The sequence below is a fragment of the Oryctolagus cuniculus genome, chromosome 4 (assembly GCF_051225735.1).
Source record: "Oryctolagus cuniculus isolate XC-2025 breed Fujian yellow rabbit chromosome 4, ASM5122573v1, whole genome shotgun sequence".
Classification (NCBI taxonomy): Eukaryota; Metazoa; Chordata; class Mammalia; order Lagomorpha; family Leporidae; genus Oryctolagus; species Oryctolagus cuniculus.
In genome coordinates this window covers 43827536-43851852 of record NC_142870.1, presented here as the reverse complement: position 1 = coordinate 43851852, position 24317 = coordinate 43827536, and the positions used below count along the sequence as shown (strand labels likewise).

Genomic DNA, 24317 nt, shown 5'->3' with positions numbered 1-24317 from the left:
ATAATATAAAATAAAAAGTAAATACAATTTTTGAAGATTAAAAAAAATAAAAATTGAGGCTGGTGCTGTGGATAGTAGGTTAAATGGCGCCAGCATCTCATATGGGTGCCAGTTGCAGTCCTGGCTGCTCCACTTCTAATCCAGCTCCCTGCTTATGGCCAGGGAAAGCAGTTGAAGATGGCCCAAGTGCCTGGGTACCTGAACCCACACAGGAGACCCAGATATCTTGGCCGCTGGCTTCGGATTGGCTTAGCTCTGACCGTTGAGGCCATCTGGGAAGTGAACCAGCAAATGGATGACATCTCTCTCTGTGTCCCCTGCTCTCTATCTGTAACTCTGAATCTCAAATAAATCAATAAATCGTAAAAACATTTAAAGTTAAGTCACAATTGACTCAAAAATCCTACCCTTAACAATAAAATTATTAGGAATGACCTTGCGATCTTGTATTAGGTAAAAAAAAAATCTGTTTTTTTTTTTTTTCAAAGATATGTTTATTTATCTGAAAGTCAGAGTTCCAGAGAAAGAGGGAGAGACAGAGAGAGAGAGAGATCCTCCACTCACTGGTTCATTCACTAAATTGCTGCAACAGCCAGGGCTGAGCCAGGCTGAAGCCAGGAGCTAAGAGCTTCATCTAGGTCTTCAATGTGGGTGGCGGGGGCCTGTGCACTTGGGCCATCTGCTGCTGCTTTCCCAGGCCATTAGCCAGGGGCTGCATTGGAAGTAGAGCATTAAGACATGAATCAGCACCCATATAGGTGCTGGTGTTGCAGGCAGTGGCTTTACTTGCTATGCTGCAGTGCCAGCACCTGGGCAAACACTTCTTACACGGATATCAAAGCACTATTCACAAAATACTTCATGAAGTAGCACAGCTGTTTGGAAAACAGATTGGCAAGTTCTTTAAAAATTAGACATATATCTTCCAAATGATGCAGTTTTCCAGCTCCTAGGCATGTATCCCAGAGAAATGAAACCATACGGATATATAAAGAATTAGAAAGATGCTCATGGCAGCTTTATTGCAATAGTCGCAAACTGGGAACAGCTCAAAAAGTCCACCAACAGGCAAATGGATAAACAAATTTTGGTGTATGTTTCCAAATGATGGAATGATACACAGCAACAAAAATGGACAAAGCACGTACATACAGCAGGGATGAGTCTCCAAATATTTGCGTGGAGAAAAATAAATCAGAGAAGAGTACATACAATTACTACATGATTTTATTTACATAAAACTATTTTATTTCATGTTTATCATCAGAGAATTCACAATCTCTAGTTTATTTGTTAATATTTCACTCTCTTGAATTACAGTTTTATACAATGGATATTAAGTGAGTTATTATGTCAAAACTAATTTTGTGGCTGGCGCCGCGGCTCACTAGGCTAATCCTCCGCCTTGAGGCGCCGGCAATCCGGGTTCTAGTCCCCGTCGGGGCGCCGGATTCTGTCCCGGTTGCCCCTCTTCCAGGCCAGCTCTCTGCTGTGGCCAGGGAGTGCAGTGGAGGATGGCCCAAGTCCTTGGGCCCTGCACCCCATGGGAGACCAGGAGAAGTACCTGGCTCCTGCCATCGGATCAGCGTGGTGTGCAGGCTGCAGCGCGCCAGCCGCGGCGGCCATTGGAGGGTGAACCAACGACAAAGGAAGACCTTTCTCTCTGTCTCTCTCTCTCACTGTCCACTCTGCCTGTCAAAAAATAATTAAAAAAGAAAACAAAAAAAAACTAATTTTGTAACAACACATGGATCATACAAAATTAATATATTATCTACTGTTTCTTAAAGAAGATCCAACATTGTTTGATTCAAAAAGAAAAAAATAAATTGAAAATTATTATGTGGCCAAAGAGTATTTCTATGATTTACATTAAGCAATTTTGTTACAAGTATTAGAAATATTAAAACACTAAAGTTTTTGGCTCAATTTTAGAGAATATCTCTCTAAGAAAAGTTGCATAAAGCACATAGGACACTCCTTTGAGAATAAGAATCTGAATTTTTTAAAAACTATCCCTTAATGTAATAACAATACAAGTGGAATTAATAGCCACAAAACTCAGGTTTCAGAAATTTACTCTCATATTTCCAACTGCTGACAAATTGTTTACTAGGTGGCACACAGTAAAATTATGCTATATTTAGTCAACTTGAAAACTAGATACTTCACTATACTTCATTGACATTGAAGCATATGGAAACAGCGTGCCTACCTAGGAAACATAGCCAACGCTAATTCAAGCTCAAGGGTCAAACATTTTGAAACACCTGGGACATAATATGTAAACGAGCATTTCCAAAATAATGGGAATACTCTCAGATCCTGGCAAACTCCAATGATTAACCACATAGTGGTGATGGATATTCAGGTTATTATACATGGTCCTTAAGGTAGGCAGAATATACTCAGGCCAGATTTATTGGAAGTATTCTGTACACTGGAAGAGCAACGACTATTTTAAAACGCTAAAACTAAAAAAAAAAAAAAAAAAAAAAAAAAAAATTTCTCTCATGATGGGATGATAGATCTGTGTATGGTTCAAATCACTTTTCCAGACAAAAGTCACCTAACTTCAAAGACTACTCAGCATAGCCTTTTACATACAATGTAACTACTCCAACTTCAACATTTAAAAAATAAACATTATCATTTGCATTGGAACTCATTTCTCTTACTGCTATTCTTATTTCCAGTGAGCAACCATCCATTACCTAAGACACTCAGGTGTCTGAGTTGTATACATTTTGGTCATTGTTTTTGCTCCTTCTTCAGGATGATTGACCCAGTTCACCTGAAAATTTTCTTCTCATTGTAAAGATTTCCTTCATCATCCTTTGTTAAGGGTCTTGATATTACATCTTTGAACTACCTTATAATTGCTCTTCCAATCTTCCCACTTCTCTCCCCAATTCAGGTTATGGGTCTTAGAATATTAGATCCTAGTCTTTAGACCATATGAGAAGTCAGTCTACCTCTCTAGAACTCAATTTTCTGTAACTGCAGTGTAAAAATTCACCTTTATCAACCTGTTGTGTCTGTGAATTAGGAATCCAGGTCAAGCTTAGGCTGATCTCTGCTCAGTGTCACTGGGCTAAATCAAGATGCTGAGTGTGGCTACAGTTCCCATCTGAGTTTTACAGTCCTCTCTACACTGGTTGTTGGAAAACTCATTTTCTTGAAGCTTTATGTCTGAGGTCCTGGTTTTCTCAATAGCTATCACTCAGGACTATTATTAGCTTCTAGTGCTCACTCAATGTTCTTGCCACATAAATCCTATAAACAATTCACACTATAGGTGGTTGTTTTCTTCCAGACCAAGAGAGGAATATGGCTCTGACACTTCTTTTTGCGACTTCACTTCATTATGCGTGGGCCATGCTTGATAATTTACCTTTGATGGCCCATGCTTGATAATTTCCTGTTGATGAACCCAAAAGGGACAGATAGTTGTATCTGCAAATCTTTTCTAAAATAGGTTATATTTTCAACGCAGTGATATCATATCATATTCAAAATTCCCTCCTATGCACAGAGGGAAAGATTTGTATGTGGGTGTTTGTGAGCCACTGAGGGCTATCATCAAATTCTGCCTAACATATTAATGTAAAAAAAAGCTAGCTGAAAAGAAAATGTTGTTTTTTTTTTTTTTTTTTTTTGTAATAGAAAATGCTCAGGCAACAGATGAAAACTCAAATATGTACGTGTGAACTCTCAGGGAGCTGATGGACTTAGGAGGATGATGTACATCTTCTGTCACGTTAAATGGCAGACATACAGGCTTCCTTGCCACATAGAAGGCTGAAGGCTTATTGAAACCATCTGAGGTTTGGATGCAGCATTTCCCAGTGGCATCAAGGGGATTTCAGTCAGACTCATAGATGGGAAATAAAAATAATGATGGAATTATGGGTGTTTCATTCTACTATTCAAAGCTTATAGAAAGAAACATCTCTCACCACTGTCTACAGAATGAATTCCAAACCTCTTACTCTGGTGATTATAAGATGTCACAGATCTTCTATGATGTCTATACCCTTACATCTTGTTCACCTTTTGTAAAGTTTTGTAAAGTTTCACACTTATTTCAAACAATCACATGCCATTACTTGGCATATATTCCTGAAGTTTATTTCTTCATAATGCCCTGTCACTTACTTTTATCCTCAACTCCTGTGATGAATTTCACCTATTATTTAAGACCCATATACTCATTAAACAGATATTTTACAGAGTGCCTACTTCCATTAGTGAACAGCTGTGCCTTCACCTCTCCCATAAAGTAGGGCTGATGTCTCCCTCTTTCTGAAAGAAACTATAGTCAACATATCTGCACCTGTTAGATCTCAGACCCTTATGTTTACATGACCATCTCCAAATGGTAAATGCTTCAACAGGTGTGTTTTAGTTTTAGTTGTATTTCTAAAACTAATTCAGGGATTGTTACTGTAGGGTTAATAATGATAACAATAATATCTAAAATGTATTCAGTCATTCCTTGTAATCTGAAAACACTTTGTACATATTGGCTCATACAGAATTGTTATAATAGCACTGTGAAGCAAGCATTGTTGTCCTCAGGTAGCAGATGAGAAAAAATAAAATTCAAAGACGGAGGAAGTATGTCTATATAGATTGCTGATAATGCTCATTTTGTACTCCTTATCCAAATGTGATTCCAAACAGGAACACTGGTATTGCTCACATACTTACTATGTTAAAAATGTACATTCTCAGGCTCCACTCCAGATCTACTCAAAAAGAAGATCTGGGGTCTGAACTTTATATATAATCTGTGTTTCCATAAGCACTACATATGAGAATGATTTGGCTAATATTTGGGGACCACTGCTCTATAATCCAGTATGGAAATACTCTGGCCACGAAAACATCAGCAAGCAGTACTTTCAAGCAACTTTCACATAGAAACATGGAACCGTAATTCATATATTAGGTAGTGAAAGAGAAAAGTTGAAGACTTGTGCACAAAGTCCTCCTATGGGAAAACACTCCTCATGTTTGCTTGCTTTAAGACTTACTCATTTATATGAAAAGCAGAGTGACATAGGGCTGAGGGAGGACACAGAGAGAAAGAGCTCACATTTTCTGGCTTGCTCTCCAAATGGCTACAGCAAAGGCAGGGGCCCAGAATTTCATCTGGGTCTCCCACGTGGATGACAAGGATGCAGGTGCTCCGGCTGTCTGCCGCCATCTCTTGCACATTGATGAAGAATGGGATGGGAGAGGGGGTGGAGATGGGATGGTTGCACATGGGAGGGAGGTTACGGGGGGAAAAGCTGCTATAATCCAAAAGTTGTACTTTGGAAATTTATATTCATTAAATAAAAGTTACAAAAAAAAAAAGTAGGGAGCTGAATTGAAAGTGAAGCAGCCGAGACTCAAACCTACACTCTTGCTCTGCTGGTGTTATAAGCAGTGGCTTAGCCATCTATGCTACAATTCCAGTCCCTCTCCGTGTTCTATAATCCCCAAAACATATTAAAAATTTCTAGAAAAATGTTCTTTGTTTCCTCATTTGGAGCTTTGCTCAAGAACCGTGGAATATTGTTCACGCTGAGAGTCATTTTAATAGTTTCTTATTGGATTGGATTCTATGAGCCCATCTTTTCCATTTGTTATACACTAGGGATTGTCTTTTTTAAGACTTAGATATTATTGTATTAAAATCAGTTAAATGGTGATAAGGAGTCAAATTTTCATCTCTGAAAAAAGGCAGATAATTCAGGACAGAGATGGAGAACTCCTTTCAGCAGAATTGTTTGCCAACGGGAATGTAGGTAACAAGTCATTCAGCTTATTCACAAGATAGCAACATAACAAATGTCCACTCTGGGCAGATGGCAGCACTCATCTTATTCACAAATACACTTACATAAATAATGTTTATATCACTCAGAAAGTTCACCTTCTGGTTAAGAAAACAAAGTGTGGACCTTCAAATGAGTTCTAAATGAATTGAAAGCTATGTCGATGATTGCAAGTGTAAGGATAATAAGCGAACAATAATAAATGCTCTATAAATGATCAGGCATTGAAGGCCTCATAACTTCTGAATACAGCACACAGACATATGCCAGTGCTACATATGCTTTTCTCTTGATTTTTCTTCTGATTTTGATTCAGATGATTTTAAAGTATGCTAGCAAAGTCAAACTTTTCCTGTGGTTACATACAAATAAATATCATCCCTCTCTCTCAGCCCTCAGTACATTGATCAAATCTAAGGCCAAATTTGTCAAAAGCACAGGCATTTAGAATACAGACCAAACTTTTCAAGAATTAAGTCCTTCTATAAAATTTTGAGTACAATCACGAGTTTCTCATGAGGCTACAAAGTTAAAAACAATCAATCAGTACTAACTAAGTACTTGATATGTTAGAGTCTGTGATCTCCCTGAAGTACAAGAGAGATAAACTCTTGAAGCACAAATAAAATGCTAAGAAATTGAGAACTAACTTCGTAATTAACTAATTATATCATAGTTAATGAAAAGGTGCTTGTAGGTAATAAAAAATTTATTGAAGGGAGATGTTTAATAAATGCATTTCTGGATTAAATCAAGATCTTCATACAAAAGGGACATACACAAAGTGTTAAGACTTCACTGTCTGAAGAATTTGTATATTCTACAGAAAGTGGATTTAAGCTTTTCCTAGAGTTCAGTATATTTTCAATCATAAATGCTTAACAGAAAAAGTCTAGATTCTTGCAGTAAGATAATTCTCGAAGCAGTGTAGAGGATCCATCTAGGAATGATCTAACCAAGTCCAGAAACATCTAAACAAATGCTTCCTAGAGACAGAATTAGGAGTCCCAGCAAGACACAAGAATCACGTTCCACACTTGTAGTAACCTGAAAATTCAGTTTAGAATACTAATATGCTCAACTTGTGCTTGGGTTTTATATTTCTCAAAACTTAGAACTAGAAGATAAATGTATTACAAGTTATAAGACAAAGATAATGATTAGCATTAAATTTTAGATACATATTAGAATAAAATAGAAAATAAACCAAACAATTGCATGGATTATAACCCTATAGTTTCTCAGTTATGTAAGCAATTCTATCTACTGAGCCTGCATAATTGTTATTAAGGATTAGTTAATCTGATATAATGAATTAAAATTACAAATTTAAAGAGAATGATTTGAATAACTCTGCTTCTTAGATTAATTTGAGAATAATACATACTACTATGTCATAAGAAACATGTTTGAACAATCATCATAAACAACTCTTATACTTAGATATGAATATATGTGTGATATCAGATCCAAGATATCTGTATATGAAGTAAGATAAAGAAAATAATAACTTTATATTCTCCCTAAACAAGTGAATATATGTTCATGAGGGTGTATGTGTGTGTGTGTGTGTGTGAGAAATACAGAGAGAGAGAGAAAGAGATACAGAGAGGGAGAGAGAGAATGTACTCAAGTTTAGGTGTATGGGTCTGGATATTTAAATTACTATGAATTTTTATTGAGAGGAGTTAATTCTTCTTTCTTCTGTGAAAAATACTAGGAGTCGGATGTATTGATGTTTACCCAGCTTTGTCCTCAGAACTCCGTAACTCCAGAAACCAACAGCTTGAAGGAATAATTCATTCAGTTGCTCTCTCTAAACATAAAATAACAATATTGAACTGGTACTTAAGGTTTAATATTGTCAAGCATGAGTCTACATGTTTTCCTTTACAAGCTCATTTATTGCCTCAACTTTCCCATGGCTTACACATTATTTTCAGACTTTTTTTTATGCAAGAAGACAATGAAGCATACAGAGATTATATTAATGTAATTAAGAAACCTTATCAAATAACCTAAGAAATGAGTACATACAATTCAACTTATACTGAATCGGAAAGCAATGCTATGGTCTTCAAATGGAAAATACCTTTGTTCCTAACATATTATACTAGTTTGGGCACATTACTTCTGAGTTAGGAAATTTCGCCCATTCTTTACCTTTAATCTCTTTGTCATTTTTGAACCATCTTATATCAGCTGCAGGTTTACTGCCGGATGTTTTACAAGTCAGTTGCATCAAGTCTCCCTCCATCACAGGTGATGAAAATCCACTAATTTGAGGCTTCTCAGGAACACCTGAAATTTGAGCAAATAAATGAAGCAAAGATCAATTCCCAGGGACAATCAGGTTTCATGACTATTACTTTCACACATGAAGCAAAAACAGTAGGTAGCTGACAATGTTCAATAAAGAAAAACAAATTTTTATATAATAAAATGAACTGCTTCAGATATCTGTGTGCTGTGCATATCTGTGTGTAACATACACCATGAATACCATGCAAACATTTACATATGTATACAAATGCATATACATATGAAAGAACTTCTAAAAGTTTTTGACAAATGGAATAATAAGCTCATTTTGCTGCTCAAATTTTTGGAAATCCATGTGTACTCATATATGCTACCCAAAGAGCATTTAAAGTGCACATATTTCAAAGTGGTTTTAAAAATTAAATTATAAAATTTTACCTGCAAATATATTCTGTACATTTTTAAAACAACTATTCAATATGTTTTAGGATTTATCAGTATAGGAATTTAATAAAGGAAATTGGATGAGAGAAAATAAAGTCACAAAAATCCTTTTCCTTATTGAATTATGATTTAACTTAAGCAAAGCACTTCTTTTGATTTCACAAATCTTAAACCTTAAAAGGTATTATTATTATTATCCTCTATGTACTTTGATCAAAAAATGAACTTTAGAATAAAAGATTCATGATTAATTGCAACTGTAACTGACCTTTTGATTTTTCTAAAGTAGAGTGTTTCTTGATGTTGTTCACATAAGAATTGAAAAAAAATTAAAAAAATACCTGTGTGTATCATTACTGATGAAAATATGGTTTTGTAAACTTTGTTTTATACATTTGTCAAGCCAATGATTAAGAATGTTTTACTAGTATAGTTTTAATGACCTGTGATTACATTAAAATTTACTATTGATGAGTAAATGGTCATTTTTTTCCATTCAATTATTGTTTATACCCATTGTATGTATTCCCACTAAACTAGGGTCTTTGTGCTTTAAAAAAAAAGAAAGAAGAAAAGAAATACAGTTGTAGGGATCAGCACTGTGGCTCAGTTGGTTAAGCTTCTGCCTGCTATGCCAGCATCCCATATGAGCAACAGTTCAAGTCTTAGTTGCTGCCTTTCCAATCAAGCTCCCTGGTAATGTGCCTGAGAAAGTAGAAGACGGCCCAAATACTTGTGCTGTTGTGACCCATGTGGGAGACCTGGAGAGAGATCCAGGTTCCTAGCTTCAAAATTGTCCAGCCCCAGCTGTTGCAACCATTTTGGGGTGTGAACTAGTGGATAGCACATCTCTTTCTCCCTTTGTATTTCCTCTCTCTTTTTCTGTAACTCTGCCTTTCAAATACATAAATACATTTTTGTTTTTAAAAAGGAGAAATGCAGGTGTAAATTTGTGATTTATTATATATAGTTTTTTAATGCTAAACACTACTACTTTCTTAAGACTCATCCATTGAATAGGCAGATCACTATTAAATATATAGATAGATAGTGGGTGATTTCATACTACAATAGTATATATATTTCCTGAATGATAATATTCAGTTTTCCTGTTAGAAGTTTACTGAAATTTCTTCCAAAATATTCAGTAATAAATGGAGACTGAAGTCTTCTTTATTGTACTATTTAATTCAGCTCAAGAACTACAAATAAAATCTACAACAAGGATGGCAAAAATAACTGACAGATTGGTATACTCCCATTAAGTGGCTAGCTGTTGGGTTGTGTTTTTATTCCTCTCTCTCTCTCTCCCTCCTTTTCCTGGCTTCACCTTCATGTTGCTTTCTTTCATTTAAAAAAAAATCTGTGTCACACAACCATTTAATAAACCAAATTCAACAGTCTTCTGTTCTTTGGCTTTCCACAGAACAATATGTTAAACTTAGGCCATTGTTATCCTTGAAATACTCCCTTTCAGTGGGTGTATTTTGTCCTTAATGGCAAACTTGTGAAGATTTTTATAAAATAGTCCCAGTGAGACTTGCAAAGAAACATATTTTATATCCTATGCACAAAACCAATTCACTAGCTGGATTAACTTTAATATTCTCACCTAAAAGAACAGCATGTATTACTTCTTTTAAATGCAACAGTCTGCTTTTATCTATCTAAAAAGGAAGGTAAGTGAGGGGCGGAAAAATCAATCTTTAAATTCCTTTAACTTGTTCAGTGCACAGGTGTGTTTCAATGAACTGCAGCAATTTCAGCTGATTGGGGCCCTGACGTCTGTGGAATCACAGAGAGTTCCAAACTGCAACTTTATTTCCTCCGAATCTCTTATGAATGTACTGCTTTTTTGTGTCACTTTAACCTTTGGGAAAATGGCCCAATACTTAGAGAATAAAGCACAAAGAAACTACAAGCTGCAGGCACAAGTGACAGTATGTACTTCATTTAGGATTCTAGAAAATATGTATTTCGAAGGAAAAAAAGCACACAGGAAAATGTCCTGGCCATTTAAAAGCACCAAAATACAACCAAGGGGCATATTTTAACATTTTTAGGAAAAGCCTCCATTAGGCATGTTAACATCACAAAAGAAAAGCACACTACACATGCAAGTTGAACGCAATATTATGTCATTTTATTAAAGGATGTGGATGCACAAAATATATGGATCATGTTTTGTGTCAACAAATTTTTTATGTCAGCCAAAAATTAGTCAGAAATCAAAAAAATTGTTCTCTATTACTGGTTAAGAAACAAGATGGCACCTTGTGCCTCCAGCTGTCATATAAATCTTCAAACTACCCTTTGCCCACTTATAAAAGGGGGAAAGTGACCAAATGATTTTTAAATGCCTTTTGTTATAATGTAGCAGAGAAAGAATTAAAGTATATCTGTTAGTATGATCTCCAAAGTCTATTTTTTATTAAGCATGCTGCTGTCTTCCTATGCATGTCTCTGGTTTCGTGAGTATGCAGCATTAGTCCTTTGCACTTACCCAGAACGGTGAGATAGGCCTTGGAAGTTTTGACAGGCATTGTAAATAAGGAGCAGGTATACTGCCCTTCATCCGAGAGAGACACATCACTGACGCTGATGCTCAATTCATGCCAGGAAGCGCGAACCAGCTCGATCCTATTGTCCCTTAGAGCTGTACAGAAAAAATATTGAAAATGTGAATAGTAATATGATAAACAGGGAGTACTTTTAGACTACATATCTTTAATGCAATATAATAAACCTACACTTTGCCCATACATCTAAATCTTAGTTCCTAAAAGAGTTTAAAGGAAGGTTTAAGTATTGGAATATTTTATCAGATTTTTAAGATCAAAGTAGAATTAAGTACTCATTTTTTCTCTGAAATAACTTTTTAATTAAATGATTGCATCTAGTACAGTGTTTTGAATGAGGTAGATGCTGTTGGTGATAGAAATGGCTTTCCTCCACAGTGTCTTTCATAGAATGCCAATGTCAAGAAAACTATAAACAAAATGGATCATTTCGATGAACAGATAACTTTGGGTCACAATGGCTGCTGCAGGCCATTCAAGACATCACAAAGAATAGTGGCATATGTAAAGCTCTCTGCTCTAGAATTGCTTGTTGAACTTTATTTAAACCTGAGTTGACATTTTGCTAAAAAAGCACCTGAAGCTACCTGGTGCTTAAATTCACTCCACCTCTACTGTACACTATGTTACTCTATCCCCTGGTTCAAGTCACTTTTTCCATCATGGAACTTATTTTCACAGGAGCTCTGTTAGTATCTCATCTAATTATTTTTCTCTTCACTCATTTTGGGGGAAAAATGAAACCAGTTTAGCTATCATCATGTGTTCCAAAAAGTATAGCTATAAAATCTAGAATTAAGCAAGAGGCAACCAAAGGAGTATTCTGAAAGGGTGAAAGAGGAAAAAGGCCAGGTTAGGAATACCAGGACCCAAGGATCAATACTCTGGCTCTTCAACCAATAGTAAAAGATGACCCAGGCACCACTTCCGCCAACCACAAGCTAGCGACAGATAGCTTCCTGTTTTCTTGTTGTTCAAATGGGAATGTTCCCAGAAATAGCAATAGAGACTGGCTGACCTGCTAGGGGAATCAAGTGTGAGGCTTACCAATAATCAACAGTTAAGAGAAGTGATATCTTTCCCCATCAGCCCTGAGACTCCCCTTCCCCCACTAGTGACCATGAAGAGTTGCCATTGAGGGATTTGAAGGATCCCTTTACAAATCCCGGCCCCAGAAGTGATGTTCTCACGAGTTAGAGAACCCAATATCCTACATTGACCAACAAACAGCCTGGCCTGAGGATGTGTCCCAGGTGCCTCCTTAGAGGACATCAATAGAGATCCAGGGACATTAAAACAATCATATTGACCAAATAGCACCGTAGAGTCTCTAAATTAAATTGTGAGAATAACAGCCCCTGTATTGTAAGTCAGGACTTGTGTTACTAAGCACCAGGTCAGGGTACCTGTCTCCTAAAATAGAATGGAAAATTTAACAAGATCCAGAGTCACCTAACATAATAGCCAAAATATCCAGGATATTTCAAAAAAGTTACTGGTTATACAAAATACCAGAAAAATAGTAAATGACAAAAACAATCAATTTGGATATTGGACTTTTGTGAAAGGAAAATGAAAGAAAGAAGGAAGAAAAAAAAAAAGATAAGTGTTTGGCCTACTGGTTAAAATTCTAGTTAAGACAATGCTGTCACAAATTGGAGTTTGATGTTCTCATCCTAACTCCAGCTTCCTGCCACTGCAGACTCTGGGAAGCAAGAGCCATAACTCAAATGATTTGGTTCCCACTACCCACAAACTCATAAGATTTCCAATGTAGGCCGGCGCCGCGGCTCACTAGGCTAATCCTCCGCCTTGCGGCGCCGGCACACCGGGTTCTAGTCCCGGTTGGGGTGCTGGATTCTGTCCAGGTTGCCCCTCTTCCAGGCCAGCTCTCTGCTGTGGCCAGGGAGTGCAGTGGAGGATGGCCCAGGTGCTTGGGCCCTGCACCCCATGGGAGACCAGGAAAAGCACCTGGCTCCTGGCTCCTGCCATCGGATCAGCGCGGTGCGCCGGTCGCAGCGCGCTGGCCGCGGCGGCCATTGGAGGGTGAACCAACAGCAAAGGAAGACCTTTCTCTCTGTCTCTCTCTCTCTCACTGTCCACTCTGCCTGTCACAAAAAAAAAAAAAAAAAAAAAAAAAAAAAAAGATTTCCAATGTAGGAGACCTGGATTGAGTTTCTCACTGCTTGTTTCAGCCCTTTGCCAGGCCTGGAGCATTTGCAGGCATTTGAGAAATAAACCAGTTGTGAGTAGCTCTCTCTAACAGTCTCTCTGACTCTCAAATAAGTAAATACATAATTTTTAAAAAGAAGGCAGAACCGATGTCACAAAAACATAGGTTAATAGATTATACCTCTCCTGAGTTTTCTAAATTTTATTGTGATTGAAACAGAAATTACAACATCAATTGAGGTAGTGTTCAACAATATATATATAAATATATTAAAAGAATATTTAAGACCATACAGGGCAAACAGACCTAGCAAAAGCACATTTTAAAAACTTCTTGATATGGTAAATTGTTGCTACTAGTAGATTGTGATGTCACGTATGTATATTACAATACCAAACCACTAGAAATTAATAAAAAGTCATGCTCTCAAAAGCTCTCTATAGAAATTATGATGGAATACATTTATATATGTTTTGAAATTGAAAATTATGAACATAGAACATAGATGATTGGTTTCCAAGGATTGGGGACAGCAGAGAATAGAGGAGAAAGGAGGAACATGGGTGTAGTTCTAGAAGGATAGCATAAGTGTTAATTGTTTTGATGGATATGCATTGTGTGTTGACTGTGGCAACAAATATGTGAACCTACACATAAATAACATTGTCAAAAACTCAATACAGTCACCTGTGTACATGTGCACAGGCATACATAAGCATAACCATGTATGTATACACATGAGAATATGAAACATTGGTGAATGCTAAATAAGATTAACGGATTTTATCAGTGTCAATTTCCTAGTTGTGATATTGTTTTATAGATTTACAATCTGTTAACTTAGGTGAAAGGTATGTCTGCAACTATATATATATGTATATATGTGTATGTATATATGTATATATGTGTATATATGTAAATATACATGTATATATGTATGCAGTTATACATATATACAATAAAACCCAAATTTTTAAAAAGTGTGTACATATGGTCAAGTAGAAAAAAATGGTTAGGATGGCAAAGCTTCAATTTCATTGTACATATTTATAAAACAAAGGGGCCTTTATATATACCATATGTATTTATATATTATATATATATATCTCCTATATTTTAAAATTACCTACATTTTCCTGTGTTCCTGGTGAACAGGGCACACAACTATAAAAAACATAACATTATGGGAAATTATACATTTTTATGATTTTTAAATGTCTTAAAATCCTCACTCCACATACACTCAAATAATGAGTACCTAATGAGTGCAATCCCTTCACTACTATTCTTTGTGAACTTTGATTTCATAGGGAGATGTGAACTTACAAATATTTGTGAAAATGGTTTTTATTGACTATAAAATATGACAGGTACCATTGTTATTGTGAGTGTAGCTTTATTAGTATATAACATCTTTATTTGTATATATCTATTTTATAATTCAATCACCTACAGACTGTAATATATATGCATTGTTTAATAGCCAAACCATTGAGCACAAATTTGTTATTATCACAATAGGATATCATGCTATATCAATCACCTTTCCAAACAATGGATTACTAATATACATTGATATAAAAAATAAATAAACACACTATTTTTCCTTTATACAAATGCAAACTAAAAATATGTATATTATATCATACTTATTTATTTATCACATATTTCTTTTCTTTTTAAAAAGGTCACCAAAAGGGAAAATCTCAAGTTTCTGTAATGAAACTACATGGCTAAAACTTGTTATCTATCCTGTGTTTAAGTTCATTTCTCCTAACACAGGTCATAGTAATAAAGATAGAGTTTACAATTTTCAAAGAATCCTGACAAAAGGAATTTAATTTTCTTTTGGGCAGACTATTTTGTGGAAATTATGATCAAACTGAATTATTTAAAATGAACAAATATAAAACTTTCATATTTAAACTCTTTGAACAGAACGAGGCTAAAAGCATTGACTGAAATGAAAGGACCTGCTTGTAGACACCTATGTGAGGTCAGGTTTCTGGTGAATAATAATTCTTCATTTGTTTCCATCTTTGCATTATCATGAGGACTGAATGAGATCATTCAGTATGTATGTCAAGTGCCTTAAAAGATATCTACAGTGATATTATCAAAACGTTTTGTGTCTGGAATTTTGATGATAAACTAACTATTTTAGTGTCTATAATATTTCAATCAACCCATTTAACTACTCAAAGTATATAATATTTTGAGTTATTTTTTATGATTATTTTCAGCCATGACCAACTGAAAACTAATTTCTGAGAAGCAGAACACCTGAATTTTAATACAAGCTTTTTACTGGTTATCCATATGAATCTTTAGAATTCCCTTATCAAATTGTGCACCAGTCTGATGTATGTTATTTAGAGATAATTGACACATGAAATTATAAGGTATTTGGTTTAGAATCTTAGAACTGACATGTAAATATATATTCAAAACCAGATAACATATTCCCAAGAAACTCTTAAAGTTAGTAAACAGATTATTTATTAAAATTTATTCATAGTTCATTTGATAAAAAACAGAGCTGCCTAATTTTCAGTTGACAGACTGTTTTAAGCAAATCCTACATCCGCAAAGTTAATCTTTTCAAGCTTGTAAATACAAAGTCATCTACAGTTCACTTTAAAACAGCACTTCAAATATGAAAGAATAAAGGAAAACCTTTAATGGTCCTATAAGGTATACTCTAACTCAATTGGCGCCCTGTGAACAGGAAACTTGTCTCACTGTCTCAGCACCCTAAGCCATTGCCATCTGCACAGTAGGCATTCAGCAAATGACTATTGAACTGAAACGGAGAGCTAAACTCTGCCTACATCCGATAAGAACAGAGGGGAAAAAGAACTGAACTAGGAAGTCCTCTTCAATATCTCTCCACAGGATCCTCCATGGGAAAGAAGCGAAAAAAAGAAGAAAAAAGTGTCCCATTTACACAATGTTGGGCATGAAAGAGCTGGAAACATTATGCTACACAAATTTTAACTAAAATGATAGTTCATTTTAAATGATTTGAAATACGAATGAGTCAACTTTGACCATACTGTCATTTTAACTTATAGCATCCAAATTAATATGGAAGTAGTCGCTAATCAGAGATCAGTGTATTTAATTTTAGTACATAGTAAGTCCACAAAGCATAGTGAATAAACAATTATAATATCAGTTGGAATGAGTCTTAAAAAATGAGTTTCCCTTTGAGAACACAGTTTAATCATTGCCTAAATCTGCTTTTAAAATATAAATAAGAACTCAAACATTTTTTAAAATAATAGCAAAATTAACAAAATAAATAAAAACAACTTTAAAACACTGCCCTAGAAATGAATAATTTAAGAGATGAAATCAGCATGTGTAATAAATGAAGGAAAGGGAATTGCTCATATATTTTAGAGATTAAAAATGAGCAAGTGCGTTAGGGCAGGTCACTCTAAGGTCATGCCTCGTCAGCCATTAGGTGCCTGCCCGTCTCTGGCAAGGTGGTTTCATGGTTCAAAACTCTTGACTGCTGGAGAATTTCCTCTTAGCTGCAAATAAGAAGCACTGACCAATGTGTAAGAATCTATTAAACAGTACTTAACTGTGGGATAAGATTACCGTCCCAACATACCACTGGTTCTAAATGGTCCATCAATCATATAAATGAATATCTGAGACTCGTGCTCAGTAAAGTAAATATTCCTAAACAATTCCTTAAGGGGAATAAGTCACATTTTGTAACTGTTGCAAACAAAAGTCGCTGGCATATTTAATAAGTTGTATATTAGTTAGTTTCAAACTAAATTAATTTGATGACAACAATGTTATTAAATGTATCTGACACTATTTACTGGAGAACCTATAGCAAATTCTGACCTTCCATTAAGAATTTTCCTTCCTTGGCTGTTATGTTTATAAAGGTAATCACATAGTTATTGTCAGAAACTTTTTAAAATATCTTTAAATTGGTTTCCAATGAATAATAATTTATGCACATTTTGGGGCATGCAAAGTATGCTAAAATATTTCATTATGTGACAATTTTTAAGAGAATATTAATGAAACAAATAAAATGTCATTATTTTAGATTTTTTTAGTTCTCACATTTGACAAAAAACTTGATTAAATTAAGATTGTTATACATTTTTGTGTTTCCTGCATGACATCACATATATGGTACATGTAAACTCCCATATGTGCTTGATTAGATTAAGTTGAATATGTGGATTATTGATCTTTTGAAAATATTTCATAATTGCAAATATTAATAGCATTTTGGGTAGTTCATAGTAAATGAATATTTAAACTAAATTATTTGTAATTGTAGTACACTATATTTTCAGTGAAATGCTGAAGAAAAACCTACATTGAATGATAGATGCTATTACAAGTGTCATCTTAGCTTCTCAAATTCTCACTTAAATTTCACCACCTTACTCTCATAGACATTAGCCAAGAAAATCATTGTACACATATAAAAGGTTTTAAAATGCATATAGTATTTAACCAGTAAATTCTGTTTTCTAAAATAAGTTCAACATTGCAGATGGGATTTCAAGAAACTTGAGCCTGGCATTGTGGCCTACAAGGTTAAGGTGATGCCTGCAACATTGTCATCCCACATGGGTGTGGGTTCAAGTCCTGGCTGCTTCACTTCTGATCCACCTCCCAGCTAATGCACCTGGGAAAGCAGCGGAAGGTGTCCCAGTGATTAGGCCCCTGCACCTACATGGGAGACCCAGAAGAAGCTCCTGTTTCTTGGCTTCGGATTAGCCCAACCTCACTGCAGCCATCTTGTGTGCGAACCAGCAGATAGAAGACTCTCTTTGTCTCTCCCTCTCTTTGTAACTCTGCCTTTCAAATAAATAAAATATATCTTGACAGAAAGGAAGAAAGGAATAAAGGAAGAAAGAGAGAGAGAAAGAGAGAGAGAAAGAAAAGAAAAGAAAGAAAGAGAGAGAGAGAGAGAGAGAGGGAGGGAGGGAGGGAGGGAGGGAGGAAGGAAGGAAGGAAGGAAGGGACTTTTTATGTCACCCCTCATTGTTCTTGGTCTCAGTGCACAACTTCTGCACCCAAGTGTCACCACTTGATTCCAATGGAGAGTTGAGATGTATTGAGAACAGTAAGCCAAGTCCTACCTAAAGGAGAGATGTATCTAAGAACTCTTACTGACTTTGTGTTTAAAGTTGTCCAATTATCACTCAGGTAGCAGATTTCTCACCTTATGTAACAAAGCTGCTTTCTACATGTTATTCCCTTAGACTGTTGCTTACTACCTACTCTGCTTTGCTCCTATTAATTTCTCTGTGGTCACCAGACAAATTGACATGCTGCCCATCAGCCACTATTATTTTTAAGTTAATATCTCTACTTTCCCAAGGGGTCAGAACCAGAAAGGGAATTGAAGTTTCAGAAGAACAATTTTGTTTGGATTCACCAGAATGATTTTTTTTTTCTGCTAACTAGATCTGTATCTTAGTAAGTCAGAAAGGGAAACTAAGTCCAATAAATTATCATAAAGCTTATAAATGGGCCACAGATCTAAGACTTAACTCTGGTCTTACTTTATACTTGATAGCTTGAGGTGTGTGATACCAAAATATACCTCTAGAAACAGCAGAAGAGGAAGCAGAAAGAACGAAATCTAGATACTCCTATTATCTAAATGTTACTTTAGTTCTTGATAGCCTAATACATTCTTATTTAAAATATTAAAATTAGCATAGGCCATCTACAATAGTACAAGGAGTCCTAGGGAAAAAAAAAAACTTAAAACAGACAGAATAAAATATCACACTAGCGAATCCTATTCTGTTTTGTTCTTTTGCAGTCAAACAACATAAAACAATCTAAATCAATCTTCTGGAAAATTGGTAAAAACAACCATTGCTCGACAGCTGCTATTTGGCATACCAAGTTTCAGCCTGGACTCACTTCTTACTGAAACCATAGTAAATGGAGTTTTAGAATAGAAATGCGAATGGAATCTAAGCAATAAATCTGGAAACTGCATCACTATTTGAAGGAAGTTTTTCAGTGATAGAATTTCAGTCTTTAAACTCCAGCTTTTCTTATTTCAAATGCATAAAAACAAAATATCCCTTCATATGTTCCTATATTTGTAATCTCTTCTTCAGAAACATTGGAAAAGGTGAAATCTTAACCAAATGTAAAACATGCTATGCTAAACTGAATAAACTTGGGTATGGAGGGTTTTTTTTTTTTTTTTTTTTTTTTTTTTTATCAATGTGTTTAAGGAATGAAATTGACTCCATGCTAATTTCTCTTTTCTTGACTTCTTGCCTTTGCTGAAGCCCTCAGAGGGTCTTCCTCAAAGGATCCTCCTGAGAATTTCTACTAAGGCAGAGCCCCCTACTGCTTCACTCTCTAATTCCTGAAGCCCAGTCCACGTACTGCCTCTATAACACAGCCATATCCTGATGGTATTAACACCTCTGCAAGCAACATTTACCCAGTTGGGTGACGTAAGTCCACGAAGGTCTGGACCATGTTTTATGGTTTATACTTTTGTAATCTATTTTCTCATTTCTTCTCAAAATGTCTCACGGATTACAAAAATATGAGCATTTGTTCAAATATTTCAAATTATCCACGCCTCTTCATCGAAAGGCATGTTTATTGGTTCTGTATGTCCTCAAGTTGTACTTAATATTTCCAGTTAGTGTATTACTTTATTTATAAATCCGCCCATTCTGTTTGCTTCCAACCATATACAAATCTTCCTTTATGCTCTCAGGATCATAAAAATAAAATAGAGTTCAATAATTATTTCTTCATTTAGAGAGAAATTTAAGATGACCTTGATCTGCTCTGGTCTTATAAGTATCATTTACATTATTACAAGGTAACCTTTAGATCAGGGGTGGAGAATATCCGGCCCACAAGCTGTAAAAGGTCCATGAAATCATCTGATCTGTCTCTGCCAAGGCAACTGCAGGCAGGACTGGGAATGCAATAAATCTATAGCAGGCTAATTTTTAGGTTGATAATTTTGTACAGCCTGTGAATGATGTTATAAATATCAAAATGGTTTTTAGCAGAAAAAAAAAAGGTTCCCCACCCCTGCTCCAGAGAACATTCCTGCTGTGCAAGCCACTGCTTCCTCCTGCCCAGAGTAATTAACACAGTGATCTGAATATAACTCCAATTCTTTCTAGTGAATAAGTGAATGAATGAGTAATTGAAAGTAAAAACCAGTAAGCACAATGGCAGTTGCCTCAAAGTGAATTGTCTCATAGAGAAAGCGAAAAAAAATGAGCTCAAGAAAAACTGATGCATATAAATATGGCAGTGAGCTGAAAATTTTATGTTCTAATAGATTCGGTGCACCTGACACTTGTTAATTTTGTAGGTTAGATTTAAAAGAAGCTCCTACTGCCATAGCACTAAAATGTTATTAATATGAATTAAAATAAAAGAATGTATCCACAATTCAAACTAAAAAACTAATTTTTCTAAGATCTCATTATGGACTTATTCTGTATTTTAACATAATTCTAATTATGTAACCAAAAATCTATAGAACAGTTGAGTTATCATCCTATACTTCCTAGTGTGTTCTGTGCCTGACAACCTGTGGATTCAGACTTTGCAAATGTACTTTGCTTCACTCCTATTCTGATACTGTCATATGGTGAAAAGGGCTCAGCAAAGCTAAAGACATATTCGCTCCAGTCATCATTTATATTTTAGCTACCTATCATACCATTTTAGCTTCTGTCTTTGTCATATGTATTTGCTCTGGGATTGGATGGTTACCTTTCAGAGCCTTAAAATATAAGCAGTTTTATAATCTACCAACAAATAACTGCTCCAAGTCCTCTGAGGGCAGGGTACATGATAGAAACACAAAAAACTGAAACTGCTACTTTTAATTTGTAACAGAAAAAATCTTCTGAAAGAAAAGAATTTTGAGGAAATGAATGTGAGGAAACTGGATGACAGAAAATTGGGAGTGTAGATGCAACTCATTTCATTTTCCATTCCAGATTGAGGCCCATGTCCACATTTCAACGGAAGCAGGAGAATGCAATCTAGCTGTATGAATAGCAAGGGGGAGAGATTACTGGACATTTAGTCACTTCCTCCATGCTACGATAGCCTCTTTGCACCATTATACTGCTATGTTCTAGTGTCTGTGTATGAAAAAGTGATGTAGATCCTCAGAAACGCTCACAACAGGAGGTGACATCATTTCTCTAAAGTAATTGTAATTTCGGTGTGCTTTCATACACAAATTCTGTTACTAAATTATGTAAAAAGAATTATGAACCTTTTGTGTTTATTAATGTGAGGATGTAAACACTGTCATGGATTCAGTATTAGGAGATATTTATAGAAGTAGCATTGTTAAGGAGGGCGTTTGGTTAAATGATACTTCTTAGGATGCCCACATCTCATATCAGAGTGCCTGTGTTCAAGTCCCAGCTTTGATCCTGATTGCAGCTTCCTGCCAATGTGCTGCATGGGAGGCAGCAGGTGATGGCTCAGTTGGTTCCCTGCTACACACATGAAAGATCTGGATGCAGTTTCTGGCTCCTGACGTTGGCCTAGCTTGATCTCTGCTTTTGTCAGCATTTTGGGGGAGTAACGATGTTATCTTCTGTTTTTCTGACTTTCTACATGCAAACAAAATAAGCAAAACCAAGTAACACCGTGGTTATATTCTATCGATTCTGTCATATTGGTAGCTGTGAGCATGACCCTAGTTTAAGAACATGGAAGGGGTCCAGCATTGTTGTGCTGCAGGTCAAGCCACGGCTTGCATCACCAGCATTCCACATCAGAAAGCCTGCTTGAGACCCAGCTACTCTGCTTTCCTTCCAGCTCCCTGCTAAGGTTCCTGGGAAAGCAGAAGAAGATGACCCAGGACCATGGGACCCTGCCACGTACATGGGAGACCCAGATGGAATTCTAGGCTCCTGGCTTCAGCTTGGTCCAGCCCTAGTCATTGAAATCATTTGAAGACTCAATCAGTAGATGGAAGATCTCTTTCTGTCTGTCTCTCCCTGTTTATTACTCAGTCAAATAAATAAGTCTTTTAAAAATAGAAGTCAGGAAGTAAATTACTGTCCATTAGCTACTAAATGTAATTATAGATTTTGTAAAGAATGAATGAAGATCCATTATTTAGTATAAGTTAAATTAATTACAAATGAATACTCATTATTTACATACATATATATGCATATATTTTTGAGTAACAAATGCAGTATTCATTTAATTTTAATTCTGATGTCAATTTGAAAAGAAATTACATATAAATTTTTTCCAATTAAAGTAAATTGTCATAACTCTACTTCAATATTGAAAAAACACATGTAGGCCGGCGCCGCAGCTCAATAGGCTAATCCTCCGCCTAGCGGCGCCGGCACACCAGGTTCTAGTCCCGGTCGGGGCGCCGGATTGTGTCCCGGTTGCCCCTATTCCAATCCAGCTCTCTGCTGTGGCCCGGGAGTGCAGTGGAGGATGGCCCAGTTCCTTGGGCCCTGCACCCCCATGGGAAACCAGGAGAAGCACCTGGCTGCTGCCATCGGATCAGCGCAGTGCACTGGCCACGGCAGCCATTGGATGGTGAACCAACAGCAAAGGAAGACCTTTCTCTCTGTCTCTCTCACTCACTGTCCACTCTGAAAAAAAAAAAAAAAAACACTATAACTCCCCTAGATAATCATGGAATCTCTAAAATGTGAAATCTCAGTTGAGAATTTTCCAAATAAATTTTCAGTAAGGCAACTGTCGGTAAATGGAAACACTATTACCACTCACACTCCCAAATTACCAATATGTATACTGATTTCAACTTGCTTACAATCTATCCATATAACACATTTGAAAAAGAAGAAAAAGAAGTTACTAGCATGCCTATATTTGGTACATATTTTAATAAATATTACATGTGAATACATATCAGAGTGTGTGTAATACATACACATATATTTGTATATATATATGTGCATATAATCTTGGAAAGTTTTCACTAGAAAAGATAACATTCAGAGCAGAGCATCTGGCATGTCAATGGGAGATCATTTGATCCTACTCAGATGCGTGGATATTCAATGCTTGTGAGGTTTACTACATCCAGGTTTACTATATCTATTGAACTCTTCAGTATGTGCATGGGTTTGCTCATGAGGCTAAAAGTTCTTATCATAAAGTTGTTTAAAAGCAATGACTATCTGGTCTCCTGCCAGGACTGTTTTCCTTCCCTCCTTGCAGGAGAATGTGTCCTTTGTGATGACCATCAGGATTCTATCTTTGAAATTCACTTAGGATAAACGCTATAAACTTTGAGATTTTTTTTTTAGAGTATAGAAGCAGAAGCAGAGAGATAGAGAGAGACTGACAGGTAGACACACAGACTCCCTGTCTGCTGCTTCATGCACCCAAATACCCACTACTAGCATTATTTCTCAAATGCCTGGCAGGGTCTGGGCCAGGCCAGAACAAAGGGCCAGGAAGTCAATTCACATCTCCCAGTGGATTTCAGGGAACCAAATGCTTAAACCAGTAGCCACTGCTTTCCAGGGTGCACCTTGTCAGGAAGCTGGCATCAGGAGCAGAGCCAGGAATTGAACACATGCACTCTGAGACAGGGTGTGGGCATTCCCCCTGGTAACTTAGGCGCAATGCCAACCTCCAGCCCTATTTTGTGATCCTTTATCAAGAATCACTAACTCAGCTGTGTATTATATATATTTTTAAATATTTATTTTTTTATTTGAAAGATTTACACAGAGAGAGAGAGAGAGAGAGAGAGATCTTCCATCCATTGGTTCATTCCCCAAGTGGCTAAAACAGCCAGCTCTGGGCCAAGATGAAACCAGGAGCCAGGAGCTTCATCTGGGTGAAGCCACATGGGTGGCAGGGGCCATCTGCTGCTGCTTTTCCCATGTTATTAGCAGTGAGATGGATTGGAAATGGAGCAACTGGGACACGACCTGGCTCCTATATTTGTGCAGCATTACAGGCTGTGGTATTACCTGCTAGCCATAACTTAGGCCCCGTGTGTATTAT

The 24317-nt window shown here is 36.2% G+C and overlaps 1 protein-coding gene across 4 annotated transcripts in view; it reads right to left on the bottom strand.

The window, feature by feature from the left end:
* CADM2 (cell adhesion molecule 2) overlaps positions 1-24317 on the bottom strand; it is a 1135583-nt gene that overhangs the window by 144781 nt on the left and 966485 nt on the right. For all 4 annotated transcript variants that reach the window (XM_070071934.2, XM_051859415.3, XM_089330678.1 and 1 more), the window contains 2 exons: positions 11038-11190; positions 7992-8129 (listed from right to left, as the gene is read on the bottom strand). In XM_070071934.2, the coding sequence (XP_069928035.1) occupies positions 7992-8129; positions 11038-11190 (291 nt within the window). The remainder of the gene's footprint in view (positions 1-7991; positions 8130-11037; positions 11191-24317) is intronic.